The following is a 20,557-nucleotide window of genomic DNA, read 5'->3' as shown; positions in this document are numbered from 1 at the left end:
GAATGTGACTCCACCCACTCCAGAATCCGAGACACCTCTCTCATTGCGAAGAAGCTCCTCGTACCCCCCTGATGGTTGATGTAAGCCACCGAGGTAATGTTGTAGGTCTGGAATCTGATGAAACTGACCGACTCCAGAGAAGGCCATGCCTTCAGAGCTGGACCACTTTCCTTGTGCCATCCTGGCACCCCAAACAGCTCCCCATCCTGTCAGACTGGCATCCGTGGTCACAATCTCCCAGGACGGTTGCAAGAAGGATGTCCCCATGGACAGTTGCTCCGGACGAATCCACTAAAAGAGGGAGTTCCGAGTCCGAACATCCATGGAAATCAGCTGTGATAGATCTGAATGATCGCCGTTAATAATATTAGCCATTTTAACGGGAACCGGGAAAGACTGAGGTACTACCCTGTCCTCATATACCTTGTCAAGCTTAGGAACCGCAGGTTCCTCCGGTATCTTAGGTTCCGGAACCTCCAGAGTAGCAAGCACCTGCCGTAGCAGAAAGCACAAATTCTCCATCCTAAACCTATAAACAGGCTCCTCCGGCGCCGGAGGTTTAGATGACACAGACTCTGAGAACCTAGTAAGGCATGGATTACTTTCGAAACCGCCGATTCCAGTTGGTCCGCAAAGTCGGACAACCAACGAATCTCTCCCGGAGTAACAGTTTGAACCCTGGGGCGCTGCATGTACAATCGGAGATGAATGTAGGGAACGCACCTCCCGGGACGAAGAATCCTCAGAGGTGGATGGCTCAGTAGTACTAGACATCCGTTTACATTTAGATGTTGTAACTTTATCAAGGCATGTGGAACATAGTTGAGCAGGCTGATCTACCAGAACCTCCTCACAATAAACACAGGAATGAGACTTTATTAAGGAAGGAGAGCCTTCCAACGCTTCAGAGTCCTCCATCGCTTGCGCGCTTGGTTAGACTAACTTTATTTATTAAAAGGGCACCTTTATACCACCAATTGCCGGGGCACTCACCACCTCCTAGGACCCGAACTACAGAAACCGCTACGTCTCCTGCGCCACAGATCAACGGGAAGGATAGATAGCCACACCCAGTCACATGGAATGCCTGGCAGGACTGCCCCTGCACTAGGGAAAAATGGGCCAATAAAATGGCCACGCAAAGTTTCCGCAAGTAACCTGAAAGTTCCACACATTGCCAGAGCCACATCTCGCACATAACACAGCAATGATACAATAAACAATATCATGTATAACCCCCCCTGTTCAATAATCCCCCTTCCAGGAATATTAACCCTTGATTCTGTAAAGATAAAAAGGCGCCACACTGTGACCTTGTCTTCTATGTTATCATTATTAATAAAAAATGAAACGATCTTACCAGAATCTACGCCGTGGAACAGGAACACGGCCCTTCAAGTGTGACAGGTTAGTAGCCTCGCTCCTGACATGGACTTGAGTGAAGAAAGCAGTCAGCGAAACTGATTTTGCAGAAAGACTCTCCCTGCATCTCCTGACTCTAACTTTCGCCCAGGCTCTCACTGAGAGGCTGACAGGACTACTTAAAACTCAAGTCCCACTGCGAAGAGTACTACCCTCCATAAGAGATTAATCCGAAAATCCGGCACTCCTCTGCCATCCTCCTGTGACGAAAGGCAAAGAATGACTGGGGGATGAGGGAAGTGGGGGAGGTATTTAAGCCTTTGGCTGGGGTGTCTTTACCTCCTCCTGGTGGCCAGGTTCTTAATTCCCAATAGTAATGAATGAAGCCGTGGACTGTCCTCCCCTTTAGATGGAAATTACAGCCGCCTTCCAGATAAAAACACGGGCAGGAGCTGTGGACTCTTCCCTTCAGAAGAAAATTAAATTATCAGGTAAGCATAATTTATGTTTTTCTTCTTAAAAGGGAAGAGTCCACAGCTGCATTCATTACTTTTGGGAAAAGTAAAACCAAGCTAGAGGACACTGAATGCAAACAACGGGTGGGTACAAAAGGCGGCCCCTTCGAGAGGCACCACAGCCCGATTACTCGACACCCTAAAATATAAACATAGCACAGGAGAAAACCCGAAGCCCAGTTAACTGCACATTAGTTACAAAGCCGAACTAAACCACTCAGTCCCAGAGTTCGTCAAGCTCAAACAACCTCCGAGGAGACAGACCCACGGATCACAACTCCCATGAAGGTACCCGGCTAAGACAAGGACCGCTATCTGCCCCCAAAAAGGAGAACAGATTCCCAGGAAAAATCCAAAGGATCATTCCACTAACAAACTCCCTAGAAACACAAGGACCAAATAAAAATAGATCCAAACACAGGGAAACATGTCCCAAAAAGGACTCAAGGAACACCCTCATATCCTTGACCCTGTACCATACCCAAAGGTACTCCAGGAAACCATGAGTTCCCCGTTGCCTCATATTATATCTAAACCTGCAAGCTAGACAGCAGAGGCAGCAGAAATAGGATAACTATCCCAGCAGCAAGTATAGAGTTCTCCAAAAAGAACAGTCCGAACAGGAACTCCCAATGACCAGCTTCCAGATAGCAAGCTGACTCACTGTTGCTAAACCCAAACACTGAAAGACGTTTAAAAGCTTGCTAACACCCAGTCAAAGAGCAATTATCTGTAGTCGGTTACACCCTTAAAGTGCAATAGCTGTAGCTGGATTCAACTGCAAACCTTCCAAGGGCTCACAGCCCTCCAAATAACGTGCTCCAAGGCGCGTCTCCTCCCAGCACCGAACACCAGTGGAAAAGAGGAGGACAACCAAGACCTCCCATAAAGGAGAGAACCGACTCTAAAGAAAAACAGTCAACCCTGCATAGAGTAACCAACCCCCAATCTTCCCTCTAGGATAATGGTCCCAGCCTAAAGGCTAGTCAAAACCAAAGACAAGAGTCCCAGACTTCCGGAAGAGGAAGGGTCAACTTAGGAACAAAGCCCCCGGTTAGACCGCTGACCGTTACTAGAATCGGTATGCTACCATGAGTCAGGAAACACATTGTGCTCGGGTACGAAACCCCCTACACGACTGTCTTCTCTAAAAACAAGGAACACTTCCCAAGGGAAGAAGGCTCTCAGACCCTCAGCATCCATATATCTGAATCCAAAATATAGCAGGAGCCCCAAAGGGATCAAACCCTCAGCTTCTCGCTGCAGGAACAGATAACCCAGTCACAACATCGCAACTCCCCTTCCAGGATTCTGGAACGCAAAAAGGGAAAAGACCATTACAAGGCAAGCCACCAAGACCCACAGGTCGCTCCAAATACTAAGGTAACTCCGAACCCGGAGAACCCTACCCCCACTCTAGAAGAGAAGGGAAATAAACAACGGAAAACCACCCTACCATAGAGGCGAGACCCCTCAGCCATATTGCCAATCCAGGTGAAGATACCTGGAGTCTACAGGAACAGCGTAAATGTACCAGAAGACCAGTAGGGAACTGTCAGAAGGACCTAAAGTCTAAGCCGCAAAACGATAGGCATCTCTTGCAGAGCCCCAGCCTCTACGGAGAGAGGCCCGCGAGACCACAAACATCTAGTGTGAGATTGAACCGTCCACACCCATCCAAGGAGAGACACGGACCTAGGTCAGGGTCCTTGAAAACTGTATCAATCGTAACTGTATCAAGATCCGACATCCAGAGGAACCCTAAGCTGCCTCCTACAAGGAGGAACGCACCTCCAAAGTCCGTAGACCAGGCAATCTAGCAATAGCCTCAAACCCAAGAGTCACAAAGGACTTCCTTAACGGTCTAAGATTCAGCACCCAGGGCACTTGGATCGCAAAGAAATCTCGTAGGCAAGCGTTAATACGTGCTACACGCATAGGTGAGGTAACCACCAACATCCAAAGGCGACTGAGAACTCTGTACCCTCCTGTGAACCAGACAACCCACGAGCAAGACTCTCTCGGTCGCCCCCACAGTCAGCATACAGAAGTGAAAAACAACGTAACCGCACCCATTACGAGGTGCACTGTGCCAGTCACGAAAATGGCACGCAATCTGGAAAGATTGCGTCATTAAAGAAGGCCGTTATGTTCCGTAAAGGCCGTGAGCCTAAGTATATAGCTACACATTTGCAGATAGAACCATATAACAAACATGGTTAAAAGTCCCCCCTGTTCAATAACCCCCCTCAGGAGATATTAACCCATGATTCCTTATTAATATAAAAGGAGTCCCACTGGGACCCTACCTTGTTTCGTTAACATTACATTCACATATTGAAATACAATGATCTTACTGGAATCTACGCTGTGGAACAGGAACACGGCCCTTCAAGTGTGACACATAGTAGCCTTCACTTGAGTGAAGAAAGGTAGGCAGCGAAACTCGTCAACGCTGATTACCAAGAAACTGTTTCTAATTATTGCATAAAAGACTTGGGCACATAGACTTAAGGCAATATCTGCTCTACAGAATAAAGGTTTGGCAAGAGGAATGGATATAAAGCCTTCTCAAAAGAATCATAACAGTGAAGCATGTGAATGTTGTCTAATAGGGAAAGGCACAAGGCCCCCATTCACATAGTCAAAGGAACTCAATAAAGCCTCTGCAACTCATTCACTGAGATATATGTGGTCCTATACAGCCAATGTCTTGTGGGCATACGTATATACTAACATTTATTGATGACTATTCTATATATTGAGTGACTTATCTCATGAAAGAAAAAGCAGAAACTGCAGAGAAGTTGAAGACACATTTTGGAAGAAAGCCTAAAGCACTTCTAACAGACAAGTGCGTATAGGGTACTCCATATTGAAGCATACTTAGAAGAGAAAGGGATAGAACACTTGCACACAATACCATACTGTCCAGAACAGAATGGTGTAGCTGAGCAAAAGAATTGCTCTTTAATGGAGATGGGCAGGTGTATGCCGATAGATTCACAGTTGCCACACAAATACTGGGCTGATGCAATAGCAACATATTTACAAAATAGACTACCTACAAATGCAACAAATAAAAAAGCCATTTGAACTTTGGTTTTTCAGAACCCTTAACATTAAACACATCAAGGCATTTGGGTCCAAAGCTTATGCATTTGTTCCAGCTCATAAAAGGTCCAAACATGACAACAGAACTGAGATAGGTATCATGAGTGGATATGAGAGAGAATGTAAAAGCTACAGAATACTGAATCCAAAGACAGAAAAATTGAAAGTAAGATGTTTTCTTTACTTTAATATTGCTGAATCAGATACTGCTGATCAAGCTGATGAAATTTCAGAACCAATTAGAAGACGCTTATCCAGAAAGAACAAGGGAATTCCAGATACACGTCTATCTTACCTTGCAACATCAGCAACATCAACATATGATCCCACATCTTAAAGTGATATTGACAAACTTCCAATTACAGAATCCACTAAATGGAAGGAAGCAGCAAAAGAGACAATTGAAGCCTCACTGAGTTTTCTAAAGGTAAAAATGCCATAGGTGTGTGTTCAAGCAAAAACTGGATGCAGATTGAAATGTTTTTCATTACAAAGCTATTATAGTAGCAAAAAGTATGGAGAAGCCTATGATGAGCACAATCAGAACATATACTATTGTTACTTCTAAAAAGCTTGCTTGAATGGTGAAATAGATGAAGAACTTTACATGATGAAGTCTGAAAGATTTGAAACAAACAAACTACTAGTATGCAAAGTGCAGAAAGGAATATATGGACTGAATCAGACTGCAAGAGCATGGAATGATAAACTATGTGGAATATTCGTAAAACAAAACTTAATTTGGTGTAAAGCAGACAAATGTATTTACAAGACAAAACTGGTAAATTGACTTATCTACTAGTTTATGTAGATGACCTCATCTTGTGCAGTGAAAGACAACATGACTGTACAGAGATTGTTAACTAAATGAACAAAGAAGTGGAAGTCAAAAGCAAGAGAAACATAGCCTTTTATCTCGTAATGCAAGTAGAAAGAGATGTTAATGGTAGTTATCTTCTCAATCAAAGGAACAATATTCAAGACTTAATAGAGCTTACAGTTCTCAAGGAAGCCCATGCTGTAGCAACACCAATGTCTACAAACTTCCTCACAGAGTCTGATAAAAGTGAGATTTCCCAACAATTATGTACAGAACAGCAGCAGGCAAGCTACTGTATCTAGCTACAACTTGTAGACCTGACATTGCATCTGCAGAAAAACAGAATTTATGTTTACCTGATAAATTACTTTCTCCAACGGTGTGTCCGGTCCACGGCGTCATCCTTACTTGTGGGATATTCTCTTCCCCAACAGGAAATGGCAAAGAGCCCAGCAAAGCTGGTCACATGATCCCTCCTAGGCTCCGCCTTCCCCAGTCATTCGACCGACGTAAAGGAGGAATATTTGCATAGGAGAAATCATATGATACCGTGGTGACTGTAGTTAAAGAAAATAAATCATCAGACCTGATTAAAAAACCAGGGCGGGCCGTGGACCGGACACACCGTTGGAGAAAGTAATTTATCAGGTAAACATAAATTCTGTTTTCTCCAACATAGGTGTGTCCGGTCCACTGCGTCATCCTTACTTGTGGGAACCAATACCAAAGCTTTAGGACACGGATGATGGGAGGGAGCAAATCAGGTCACCTAGATGGAAGGCACCACGGTTTGCAAAACCTTTCTCCCAAAAATAGCCTCAGAAGAAGCAAAAGTATCAAATTTGTAAAATTTGGTAAAAGTGTGCAGTGAAGACCAAGTCGCTGCCTTACATATCTGATCAACAGAAGCCTCGTTCTTAAAGGCCCATGTGGAAGCCACGGCCCTAGTGGAATGAGCTGTGATTCTTTCAGGAGGCTGCCGTCCGGCAGTCTCATAAGCCAATCTGATGAAGCTTTTAAGCCAAAAAGATAGAGAGGTAGAAGTTGCTTTTTGACCTCTCCTTTTACCAGAATAAACAACAAACAAGGAAGATGTTTGTCTGAAATCCTTTGTAGCATCTAAATAGAATTTTAGAGCACGGACAACGTCCAAATTGTGTAACAAACGTTCCTTCTATGAAACTGGATTCGGACACAAAGAAGGTACAACTATCTCCTGGTTAATATTTTTGTTGGAAACAACCTTCGGAAGAAAACCAGGCTCAGTACGTAAAAACCACCTTATCTGCATGGACCAGATAGGGCGGAGAACACTGCAGAGCAGATAACTCAGAAACTCTTCTAGCGGAAGAAATTGCAACCTAAAACAAAACTTTCCAAGATAATAACTTAATATCTATGGAATGTAAGGGTTCAAACGGAACCCCTTGAAGCACTGAAAGAACTAGATTAAGACTCCAGGGAAGAGTCAAAGGTCTGTAAACAGGCTTGATTCTAACCAGAGCCTGAACAAACGCTTAAACGTCTGGCACAGCTGCCAGCCTTTTGTGAAGTAAAACAGATAAAGCAGAGATCTGTCCCTTCAGAGAACTCGCAGAAAATCCTTTCTCCAAACCTTCTTGTAGAAAGGAAAGAATCTTAGGAATTTTTATCTTGTTCCATGAGAATCCTTTAGATTCACACCAACAGATATATTTTTTCCATATATTATGGTAAATTTTTCTAGTTACAGGCTTTCTAGCCTGAATAAGAGTATCTATTACAGAATCTGAAAACCCACGCTTTGTCAAAATCAAGCGTTCAAACTCCAAGCAGTCAGTTGGAGGAAAACCAGATTCGGATGTTCGAATGGACCCTGAATAAGAAGGTCCTGTCTCAAAGGTAGCTTCCATGGTGGAGCCGATGACACATTCACCAGGTCTGCATACCAAGTCCTGCGTGGCCACACAGGAACTATCAAGGTCACGAAGCCCTCTCCAGATTGATCCTGGCTACCAGCCTGGGAATGAGAGGAAACGGTGGGAATACATAAGCTAGGTTGAAGATCCAAGGTGCTACTATTGTATCCAATAGAGTCGCCTTGGGATCCCTGGATTTGGACCCGTAACAAGGGACCATGAAGTTCTGACGAGAGGCCATCAGAACCAAGTCTGGAATGCCCCATAATTGAGTTATTTGGGCAAAGATTTCCAGATGGAGTTCCCACTCCCCCGGATGCTCCTCCATCGCCAGGGAACTCCTTGTTACCCCCTGATGGTTGATATATGTAACAGTCGTCATGATGACTGATTGAAACCTTATGAATTTGGCCTTTGCTAGTCGAGGCCAAGCCTTGAGAGCATTGAATATCGCTCTCAGTTCCATTATGTTTATCGGGAGAAGAGAGTCTTCCCGAAACCATAGACCCTGAGTTTTCAGGGGTTCCCAGACCGCGCCCCAGCCCACCAGACTGGCGTCGGTCGTGACAATGACCTATTCTGGTCTGCGGAAGCTCATTCCCTGTGACAGGTTGTCCAGGGTCAGCCACCAACGGAGTGAATCTCTGGTTATTTGATCTACTTGTATCGTCGGAGACAAGTCTGTATAATCCCCATTCCACTGTCTGAGCATGCCCAGGTGCAATGGTCTTAGATGAATTCGTGCAAAAGGAACTATGTCCATTGCCGCAACCATCAACCCTATTACTTCCATGGACTGCGCTATGGAAGGAAGAAGAACAGAATGAAGTACCTGACAAGAGCTTAGAAGTTTTGATTTTCTGGCCTCTGTCAGAAAAACCTTCATTTCTAAGGAAACTATTATTGTTCCCAAGAAGGGAACTCTTGTTGACGGGGACAGAGAACTTTTTTCTATGTTCACTTTCCACCTGTGAGATCTGAGAAAGGCTAGGACAATGTCCGTATGAGCCCTTGCTTTTGACAGAGACGACACTTGAATCAGGATGTCGTCCAAGTAAGGTACTACTGCAATGCCCCTTGGTCTTAGCACCGCTAGAAGGGACCCTAGTACCCTTGTGAAAATCCTTGGAGCAGTGGCTAATCCGAATGGAAGTGCCACAGGTAATGTTTGTCCAGAAAGGCGAACCTTAGGAACCGAAAATGTTCCTTGTGGATAGGAATACGTAGGTACGCATCCTTTAAGTCCACCGTGGTCATGAATTGACCTTCCTGGATGGTAGGAAGGATCGTTCGAATGGTTTCCATTTTGAATGATGAAACCCTTAGAAACTTGTTTAGAATCTTGAGATCTAAAATAGGTCTGAATGTTCCCTCTTTTTTGGGAATTATGAACAGGTTGGAGTAAAAACCCATCCCTTGTTCTCCTAATGGAACAGGATGAATCACTCCCATGCTTAACAGGTCTTCTACACAGTGTAAGAATGCCTGTTCGAAGATAATTGAGACCCGTGGAACCTTCCCCTTGGGGGTAGTTCCCTGAATTCCAGGAGATAACCTTGAGAAACTATTTCTAGCGCCCAAGGATCCTGAACATCTCTTGCCCCAGCCTGAGCAAAGAGAGAAAGTCTGCCCCCCACCAGATCCTTCCCAGATCGGGGGCCAACACTTCATGCTGTTTTGGTAGCAGTGGCAGGTGACTTGGCCTGCTTACCCTTGTTCCAGCCTTGCATCGGCCTCCAGGCTGGCTTGGTTTGAGAAGTATTACCCTCTTGCTTAGAGGGTGTAGAATTTGAGGCTGGTCCGTTTCTGCGAAAGGGACGAAAATTTGGCTTCTTTTTAGCCTTAAAAGACCTATCCAGAGGAAGGGCGTGGCCCTTTCCCCCAGTGATGTCTGAAATAATCTCTTTCAAGTCAGGGCCAAACAGTGTTTTACCCTTGAAAGGGATGTTAAGCAAAAGCGCTCTGCGCGCCACAATAGCAAACCCTGAATTATTCGCCGCTAATCTAGCTAATTGCAAAGCGGCATCTAAAATAAAAAAGAGTTAGCCAATTTAAGAGCTTGAACTCTGTCCAAAACCTCCTCGTACGAAGATTCTTTATTGAGCGACTTTTCTAGTTCTTCGAACCAGAAACACGCAGCTGTAGTGACAGGAACAATGCATGAAATTGGTTGTAGAAGGTAACCTTGCTGAACAAACATCTTTTTAAGCAAACCCTCTAACCTTTAATCCATAGGATCTTGAAAGCACAACTATCTTCTATAGAAGTGCGTTTGTTTAGAGTAGAAACCGCCCCCTCGACCTTGGGGACTGTATGCTATAAGTCCTTTCTGGGGTCGACTATAGGAACTAATTTCTTAAATATAGGGGGAGGACAAAAGGTATGCCGGGCCTTTCCCACTCCTTATTTACTATGTCCGCCACCCGCTTGGGTATAGGAAAAACATCGGGGGGCACCGGAACCTCTAGGAACTTGTCCATCTTACCTAATTTCTCTGGAATGACCAAATTGTCACAATCATCCAGAGTAGATAATACCTCCTTAAGTAGTGCGTGGAGATGTTGAAATTTAAAAGTTACAATATCAGGTTCTGCTTGTTGAGAAATTTTCCCTGAATCTGAAATTTCTCCCTCAGACAAAACCTCCCTCCTGGCCCCTTCAGATAGGTGTGAGGGTATGTCAGAACAGATATCATCAGCGTCCTCTTGCTCTTCAGTGTTTAAAACAGAGCAATCACGCTTTCTCTGATAAGTAGGCATTTTGGAAAAAAATGCATGCAATAGAATTATCCATTACAGCCATTAATTGTTGTATGGTAATAAGTATTGGCACACTAGATGTACTAGGGGCCTCTTGTGTGGGCAAAACTGGTGTAGACACAGAAGGGGATGATGCAGTACCATGCTTACTCCCCTCGTTAGAGGAATCATCTTGGGCAATATCATATCTATGGCATTATTATCCCTACTTTGTTTGGACATTATGACACAAATATATCACATATATTTAAATGGGGAGACACATTGGCTTTCATACATATAGAACATCGTTATCTGATGGTTCAGACATGTTAAACAGGCTTAAACTTGTCAACAAAGCACAAAAAACGTTTTACAATAAAACCGTTACTGTCCCTTTAAATTTCAAACTGAACACACTTTATTACTGAATATGTGAAAAAGTATGAAGGAATTGTTCAAATTTCACCAAAATTTCACCACAGTAACTTAAAGCCTTAAAAGTATTGCACACCAAATTTGAAAGCTTTAACCCTTAAAATAACGGAACCGGAGCCGTTTTTACATTTAACCCCTATACAGTCCCAGGTATCTGCTTTGCTGAGACCCAACCAAGCCCAGAGGGGAATACGATACCAAATGATGCCTTCTATAAGCTTTTTCAGTGGTTCTTAGCTCCTCACACATGCATCTGCATGCCATGCTTTCCAAAAACAACTGCGCATTAGAGGCGCGAAAATGAGGCTCTGTCTATGACTAGAAAAGGCCCCCAGTGAAAAAGGTGTCCAATACAGTGCCTGCCGTTTTTATTAAAACAATCCCCAAGATTTAACAACTATTAAAAGTAATAATCTGCCAAATATACTTAGTAAAGTAATCGTTTTAGCCCAGAAAAATGTCTACCAGTTTTTTAAGCCCTAATGAAGCCCTTTATTCTTTTACTTAAACTAAGAAAATGGCTTACCGGTTCCCATAGGGAAAATGACAGCTTCCAGCATTACCGAGTCTTGTTAGAAATGTGTCATACCTCAAGCAGCAAAAGTCTGCTCACTGTTTCCCCCAACTGAAGTTAATTCCTCTCAACAGTCCTGTGTGGAAACAGCCATCGATTTTAGTAACGGTTGCTAAAATCATTTTCCTCTTACAAACAGAAATCTTCATCTCTTTCCTGTTTCAGAGTAAATAGTACATACCAGCACTATTTTAAAATAACAAACTCTTGATTGAAGAATAAAAACTACATTTAAACACCAAAAAACTCTAAGCCATCTCCGTGGAGATGTTGCCTGTACAACGGCAAAGAGAATGACTGGGGAAGGCGGAGCCTAGGAGGGATCATGTGACCAGCTTTGCTGGGCTCTTTGCCATTTCCTGTTGGGGAAGAGAATATCCCACAAGTAAGGATGACGCCGTGGACCGGACACACCAATGTTGGAGAAAGATAGCTCTCCCAGTCAAAAAGACTGGACTACAGTCAAGCGAGTAGTAAGCTATCTAAAATAAACTAGTTATCCGCTGTCAGAGACCCAAGACTAGTAGGATATACAGATGCAGATTTGGCTGGTGACAAAACAGACCGCAAATCCATACGCGGCTATGTGTTCTTATAAGGGAATAGTCCCATCGGCTGGACTAGTCATAAGCAAGAATCAGCAGCTCATTCTTCCACAGAAGCTGAGTATATCTTTGCAATAGAAGCATATAAGGAAGCACAATGGCTCAACCAACTTCTAGAGGACTTAGGAATGCCAGAGCCAAAACCCATCCGACTGATGGAAGACAACTAGAGCTGTATAAAGCTGGTGCAAGCAGAAAAAGATAAATGCACGCACCAAGCACATTGACATTAGATGTCATGCAATAAGTGACCTGAACTAGAAAGGGTTTGTTTAGAGGCAGTATTGCACAACAGCAGTCACCATTTAGTCACCATCGAGAATGGGATACTGTTGGTAGTGATATTGTATTGTCTGCCCTCTGTAGTTTCTATGGTACTGGAGAGGAAGTATGTTCTTGCCTCACTTCCTCTCTCTCCTTCTTCTCTATACTGCCATGTTTGTGAGATGTAACTTCACTACAGCCTTATGTTTTACTTTCATTAAATGTTTGTTCCTGCCTGAAGATTCTTTATTACTTAGCTTCATATGTGTGCCCTGTTCTGACTTCTACATGCTCCTGCTGTGCTAATGCAACTCTGCTACATATTCTAACAGAGTAAAAGCTGTTTAAATGTAACTTGAAACTAAAACAGCTTTAACAGTTATGACTCTCTAGGAATGCTGATTGGATGACAGGCACTTCCTGCTAATGCTCAATGGTTGATAGGTATTTTCTGCTTATGTTCCTTAAACATTAGTATGATGTGTCTATAGCTGACTAATCAATAGGAAGTTAGTTTAAATTCAGATAAAATATGCATTTTAAAAACAATTTTCCAATTTACTTCTGTTACCAAATTTACTGTGTTCTCTTGCTATTCTACGTTAAAATGTATGTTCACGAGTGTGCACGTGTCTGCAGCACTATATGACAAGTTTTGAAATAATGTTATACATTAGCAAGAGCACTAGATGGCAGCAGTGTTTCCTGCCATGTAGTGCTCCAGACATGTGAACACTGCCTACCTAGGTAGCACTTCAACAAAGAATACCATGACAACAAATCAAATCTGATAATAGAAGTAAAATGGAAACTTCTAAAAATTGTATGCTCTGTCTAGACAATGAAATAAAAATTGTGGGTTTCATATTCCTTTAACCCTTTGATGACAGGGTTAATTTGTCTACATCGCAACAAAGTTCCGGTGTAAACATATTAAAATCCCGCAATCGTGTACGTGATCGCAAAATTTCAATGATGGGATCGGGTCAGGGGGGGCGCTAGGCACACCCACCAAGACCTGATAGCATTCTGGAAGCGCCGTTGGCTTCAGGACAGCTAAACGGCTAGGACGTTCCATGCCGTCCAAACAGCGCTAAAGCCCAGTGCAGTTAAAACAGCATGGAAAGTCCTAATGGCGCTAAAAGGTTAAAATGAAATAGTTTATTTCTACATATTCCCTATTGCAATAATAATAATAATAACATGTTTAAATGCTTTTATATGGATGGTAAAACATTTTACAGTACAATCTACACATCATAAATCTACCGGAATTTACCAAGCTATTCAAAGCTGGAAACATTTAACATCTCTGTAATACACCCTCTTCCTTAAAGGGACATAATGATGATTCAGGTAGAGCAGGTAGAGCATACAATTTTAAAATAACTTTGAAATGTACTTCTATTATCAAAATTGTTTAATTCTCTCTGAATCCTTTGTTGAAGAAGCAGCAATGCATTTCTGCTCCCATGCTTACCTAGGTATGCTTCTTAACAAATGATATTAAGAGAATGAAACAAATTGGACACTGACGTTGAAGAAAGTAGGTTACATCTGTATCTATTTATTTTTAAATACCAAAAGCTAAAAGCTATCTGATTTTACATTTTATTTAAAAAAAGAGGATCTATTGTAGAATTTATATTTCACATCTCACTCTAGCGAGTCTAAGGCTAGTTAGAATAATGTATGAATGTGAGTATAACTGAGTATACTGGAGGCACACACAAGGCATCAGAATATCTTATGTATTTCTGTATCCTAACATAGCAAAAGCACATACCTGTAGGTTTTCCTGAAAAGACAAAACTATCTGTCATCTCCCCAAATACAAGCATCATAAGGGGCAGGCCAGCACCATGAATAATTGCTGCTAAGGTACCGAAAATCATCAAAAATCTGTCGGATACACTAGAGTAACGGAACTGAAAGATAAACAAATGAAATAGCTTAGCTAAGGAGAACTGTTAACAAACTCTGCAGACATATCATACTGCACAGAAAGACCCGTTATACACGTATCAAAGAACTACTGATCAATAAGACTTAATATTTCTGAAATATAAATTGTATTATTTATGTTTATAAAGTGATTGAGACATTTGAGTATTTTCAAATTATTAATCATTCTGGGCTGAGTAACTGAGCAGTGAACCTTGAGCCTGCCTGTTACCTGCAATTCCGTTCACCTTAAACCCTGTATTGCAAACCTACCTTGTACCTGCTTTGTTTCCTGATTGCAATTTACCTTGATCCTACCATGCCAGCTGTATTTCTCTGGTAACTTTTGCTAACTTCACCACCTGTACTTGCTGTACCAATTGCACTTACCTCGTAACCCATGCTAGCTTCATTACCTATACTTGCTCAGTTTTCTGTATTTCCTGTACCAGTTGCAAATACCTGGTAACCCATGCCAGATTCACCACTTGAACCTGCTAGGTTTCATGTACCTGCCATACCAGCTGCAGCTACCTGGTATTCTGTGCCAGATTAACCTGCTAGATTACCAGTAGTACTGTCCTTTCACCATCACCTCTTTGGTACCTTGTTACTATACTGATCTCCCAGTACCTGACCTTTGGCCTATCCCTGGACTCTGCCCTTGCTTTACCTCTTGGTACCTAGTTGCTGGATTGTCATGCGGTACTTTGCCTATCGTACCGCATGTCATATACATATATATATATATATTTACACACATACACACAGTATATCAGTATATATATATATATATCAGTGACGTGCAGTGAACTCAGAGGCTAGTGAGGCAGTGGCTATGATAGGCCTGAGAAGCACATATATGAACCTATTAGAGGTAACTTAAATTTACGATTAAATTAGCCGGTTACACAATGACGATTAGAATAGTATCTAATATCTTGTATTTAAGCCTCTGCAGACAGTCCCCTTATCTCAGGGCTATTTATTTATTTATTATCTATTGACTTGCATTTTAGCCAGTTAGTGCTGTGTCCTGCACAACCCCACAGGAGAGAGCACAATGTTATCTATAATACACACATAAATTAGCAGTCTAAGAGGCTGTCTGTAGTGGCTTAAACAGTCAGAAATTTAGAGATTAAACGGTTATAAAGTATATTAATATAACAATGTTAATTGTGCAAAGCTGGGGAATGGGTAATAAAGGCGTTATCTATCTTTTTAAATAATAGCGATTTTGGTGTAGACTGAATTCTGACCCAGGCAGGATGAAATACTTGCAAGCACACAAACAAGGCTTCCAAACAATCTGACCACATGTTAAAACCAGAAACTCCCTAATACAACTAATGCATAAAAATGCAGGGGATGACTGGCAATTTTGGAACCAGGGGGCGAGTACAATTCAGTGGCCCAAGAACTGAAACCCTGCCCACTATGAAATTCTATATCTAATAGTTAAATTACAAGGAAAGTAAAGCCCCTAAGAAATGATAGAAATAAGGCTATAAAAACAGAATTTCAATAGAAAAAAACATATATATTTATTTTTTCTAACATCAATGTATAGCCCTAGCATACTGCTGACATCATGTACATTTCCAGAAAACTGCTGACATCCATGTACAGTCCTAACATAAAACCATTAATCAGGGCCCCCACACATACATAGAAACACACACTCACAAACATAAATTCACATACACACAGAAACACATTAGGACATACAGAGGCACTAACACATACAGACACACACAGTGACACACACAGAAACAGACACATACAGAATCACACACATAAATATACACTCAGATATACAAGAAGACTCAGACAGACACGCACAGACACGCAAGCACCATCAGATACCATATACACATAGGAACCAACATACACAAAACCAGGCACCATATGCACACAAACAGGCACCCAAAAAGCACAGACAAGAAGCCACATACATCATCACTCACACATACACAAGCACCCACAGGAATACACACTAAGAGGCTGGCTAATCCACAAATATATACAGACAAGCACATACACACTCTGATACACACACATACACACTTCCATGTGACTTTTACATGAGTTAAATATATAATAGTTGAATAAAATGTTTTATTAATATTATATGCCAGTTGTACTTGACAAGATGGAGTGCCCCCTGCTCCTACTTACTGTGTGCCAGTAATACACTATATTTGATTAAGATTAAGGGCCTTTTACAACCACTTATTACAGTTTTCTGCCACATGACTCCCTTCCCTCATTTATGCCACTCATCATATACCATATTAAATCTGCCAATCAGTTCCCCTACTCACATGAATGCCAACTAAATGACACAATATACCGGGCAAGATGCCGGGACTCCCTGCCCCCATACATTCACTGAGAGATATCACAGCTCACTTGTGGATTTAATATGAAAACCACTAATAATAATATATCATATAAAATATTTTTTTAATACTAAAAATATAAAAAATATGCTTTTTAATAAACGACAGACAGATCATCATATTACAGAAAGACAATAAAAAGTGAGGTGTTAACAGGAAAACCCAAAAGCATGGGAATCTGCAGTAAAAAAAAGTGTATTTATTGAAGGAAAACAACTGTAGGATGACAGTGAAGTACTAACCTTAAATCAATCAGTCTATCTAATCCACATACATAGAAACAAAATCAGCACAGTTTTGTTCTCTTTAGTTTTCAGTGCACATAACTAAGATACTCAGAAGTGTCTAGACCCAGTAGATCTCACCTTATATCTTGGGTGACATAGGAGTGTACTCAGCACTGACTGTTTTACAGGAGGGAATGTACATTGTTTATTATACAGACCAGAAGAGGTTCCTGCATAAAAAAGGCACTAGCATTTACTTTTTTTGCACAAGGGCACCAGCTAGTGACAACACAATACTTAATGAGAGCTGTAGTAATAAAGCATTTATTATACAGACCAGGAGAGGTTCCTGCATAAAAAAGGCACTAGCTTTTCCTTTTTTGCACAAGGGCACCAGCTAGTGACAACACAATACTTACTGAGAGCTGTAGTAATAAAGCAGGCTCTGCAGTCAATGTTGTTAACTAGTTAAAAAGCAGCAAATTGCCAGATCACATTAAAAACAAATATTCACAATAAAAAGTTAAAATAAACTGCCAGCAAAATGTGGGAAGCTATTATCATTACCAGCACTCCTGTCACAACAGTCAACATTGTTAATAAGTAGAAAGCTTACAGATCACAATAAAAGCATTAATATTAACACTATCATTTAACAGAATGAGGAAAGCTATAAACCCTAACACCCCTTACTGTGCACTTCTTCCTGCAGTCCTTATTCTCCCCTCTTGTTTCTAGTGAAGCCTGTGCTAGTGGGAGGGTCCCAGACTGGATCACAGTAACAGGAAGTCAGTGAACATCAGACAGGGCCAGCCCTGCATCCTGCATAACTAATAATGCCAAGAAGAGTTTTACTTCTCTGATTGGCTCTCTCCCTAAGAGGCATCATGAGGGATGCCTCCTATTGGTCATTATTTTTGCTTCAGGTAGTTTTAAGTTACCACCAGTGGGTGGCGCTGCTGCTATTGAAGAAATGTATCCATGTTTTGCTATGAAGAGATGCAATCCTGTATGATGCCTCTCCATAGCATTACATGGGTGGAAAAAAATGATTTTTTTTTTTTTTTTTTACAATATTTTCTTAATTAAAATTTAACTAAACTTTGGCCCCATATGGCAGGGGAAGCAGTGCCTCCCCTGCCTCCTATGACTGCACGTCCCTGATATATATATATATATATATACATATATATACAGGGAGTGCAGAATTAATAGGCAAATGAGTATTTTGACCACATCATCCTCTTTATGCATGTTGTCTTACTCCAAGCTGTATAGGCTCGAAAGCCTACTACCAATTAAGCATATTAGGTGATGTGCATCTCTGTAATGAGAAGGGGTGTGGTCTAATGACATCAACACCCTATATCAGGTGTGCATAATTATTAGGCAACTTCCTTTCCTTTGGCAAAATGGGTCAAAAGAAGGACTTGACAGGCTCAGAAAAGTCAAAAATAGTGAGATATCTTGCAGAGGGATGCAGCACTCTTAAAATTGCAAAGCTTCTGAAGCGTGATCATCGAACAATCAAGCGTTTCATTCAAAATAGTCAACAGGGTCGCAAGAAGCGTGTGGAAAAACCAAGGCGCAAAATAACTGCCCATGAACTGAGAAAAGTCAAGCGTGCAGCTGCCAAGATGCCACTTGCCACCAGTTTGGCCATATTTCAGAGCTGTAACATCACTGGAGTGCCCAAAAGCACAAGGTGTGCAATACTCAGAGACATGGCCAAGGTAAGAAAGGCTGAAAGACGACCACCACTGAACAAGACACAAAAGCTGAAACGTCAAGACTGGGCCAAGAAATATCTCAAGACTGATTTTTCTAAGGTTTTATGGACTGATGAAATGAGAGTGAGTCTTGATGGGCCAGATGGATGGGCCCGTGGCTGGATTGGTAAAGGTCAGAGAGCTCCAGTCCGACTCAGACGCCAGCAAGGTGGAGGTGGATTACTGGTTTGGGCTGGTATCATCAAAGATGAGCTTGTGGGGCCTTTTCGGGTTGAGGATGGAGTCAAGCTCAACTCCCAGTCCTACTGCCAGTTTCTGGAAGACACCTTCTTCAAGCAGTGGTACAGGAAGAAGTCTGCATGCTTCAAGAAAAACATGATTTTCATGCAGGACAATCCTCCATCACACGCATCCAAGTACTCCACAGCGTGGCTGGCAAGAAAGGGTATAAAAGAAGAAAATCTAATGACATGGCCTCCTTGTTCACCTGATCTGAACCCCATTGAGAACCTGTGGTCCATCATCAAATGTGAGATTTACAAGGAGGGAAAACAGTACACCTCTCTGAACAGTGTCTGGGAGGCTGTGGTTGCTGCTGCACGCAATGTTGATGGTGAACAGATCAAAACACTGACAGAATCCATGGATGGCAGGCTTTTGAGTGTCCTTGCAAAGAAAGGTGGCTATATTGGTCACTGATTTGTTTTTGTTTTGTTTTTGAATGTCAGAAATGTATATTTGTGAATGCTGAGATGTTATATTGGTTATACTGGTAAAAATAAATAATTGAAATGAGTATATATTTGTTTTTTGTTAAGTTGCCTAATAATTATGCACAGTAATAGTCACCTGCACACACAGATATCCCCCTAAAATAGTTATAACTAAAAACAAACTAAAAACTACTTCCAAAACTATTCAGCTTTGATATTAATGAGTTTTTTGGGTTCATTGAGAACATGGTTGTTGTTCAATAATAAAATTAATCCTCAAAAATACAACTTGCCTAATAATTCTGCACTCCCTGTATATATATACACACACACACGTCCGAGCTGCAGGAAGCTCCAGCAGTCTTAGCTGTAAAGTTACAGCCAAGTACTGGAGTTCCTGAGTTCCAGGCTCAGGTTCTATATGAAGGCACATGCCAGATTGTTACAGATGGTAACACTGTGTGTGTCACTGTCTGTAACGATCATCTGCTGGTGCCGGTGGGATGTGTGGGAGGGAAACCGGGAGGCGGGTGGGAGGTCAGCAGCGGAGGGGGGAGGGAGGAGAGATGGAGTGGGATGGCCCTATATTGCAGGAAAAAATAAAATAAAGGGAGATGGAGGAATAAGGAGCTACACTACAAAAAAAAATGTGGGGGGGTCCCTGACTAATGATCGCCGGAGGGGGGATGAGGGTTGACCACTAAACTACAGAAAATATTCAAAAAGATGGCCGCAATTAGTGGGAGGGTTAGAGAGCTATTTGGGGGGATCAGGGAGGTGAGAGATATGAGGAGGATCACTACATTGCAGAAATAAATAAATATAAAAAAATAAAATAATAATAAAAAAAATAAAAAAACTGCATACTGCCAGTACCTAAGATGGTGGTGACTAGTGGGGGGTGAGGGAGGGAAGAGAGCTGTTTTGGAGGGATCAGGGGGTGAGAGGTGTCAGGTGGGAGGATAATCTCTACACTAAATATAAAATTAACTTTACAAGCTACTTGATTTATCCCTTCACTGCCAGGAATAATAGAAGCGTGGTGCGTAGCGTCATTCTAATTACCAAAAAGCAATGGCGAAGCCATGTCTGTCTGCTATTTGTGAACAAAGGGGATACCAGAGAAGCTTTTACAATAATTTGTACCATGATTGTACAAGCGGTATGTAAATAATTTAAGTGACAAACCTATAGTTTGTGAAAAAGTTAA

At 41.9% G+C, this 20,557-nt stretch overlaps 1 protein-coding gene across 1 annotated transcript in view; it reads right to left on the bottom strand.

The window, feature by feature from the left end:
* The window catches only part of ABCB1 (ATP binding cassette subfamily B member 1), a 273,231-nt gene that overhangs the window by 196,991 nt on the left and 55,683 nt on the right, over positions 1–20,557 (bottom strand). Inside the window, exon 4 of the mRNA XM_053713996.1 lies at positions 14,115–14,256. Coding sequence (XP_053569971.1) covers positions 14,115–14,256 — 142 coding nt within the window. The remainder of the gene's footprint in view (positions 1–14,114; positions 14,257–20,557) is intronic.

The sequence above is a fragment of the Bombina bombina genome, chromosome 5 (genome assembly GCF_027579735.1).
Source record: "Bombina bombina isolate aBomBom1 chromosome 5, aBomBom1.pri, whole genome shotgun sequence".
In the NCBI taxonomy this organism is placed as follows: domain Eukaryota; kingdom Metazoa; phylum Chordata; class Amphibia; order Anura; family Bombinatoridae; genus Bombina; species Bombina bombina.
This window is presented reverse-complemented; position numbering and strand designations above follow the sequence as displayed.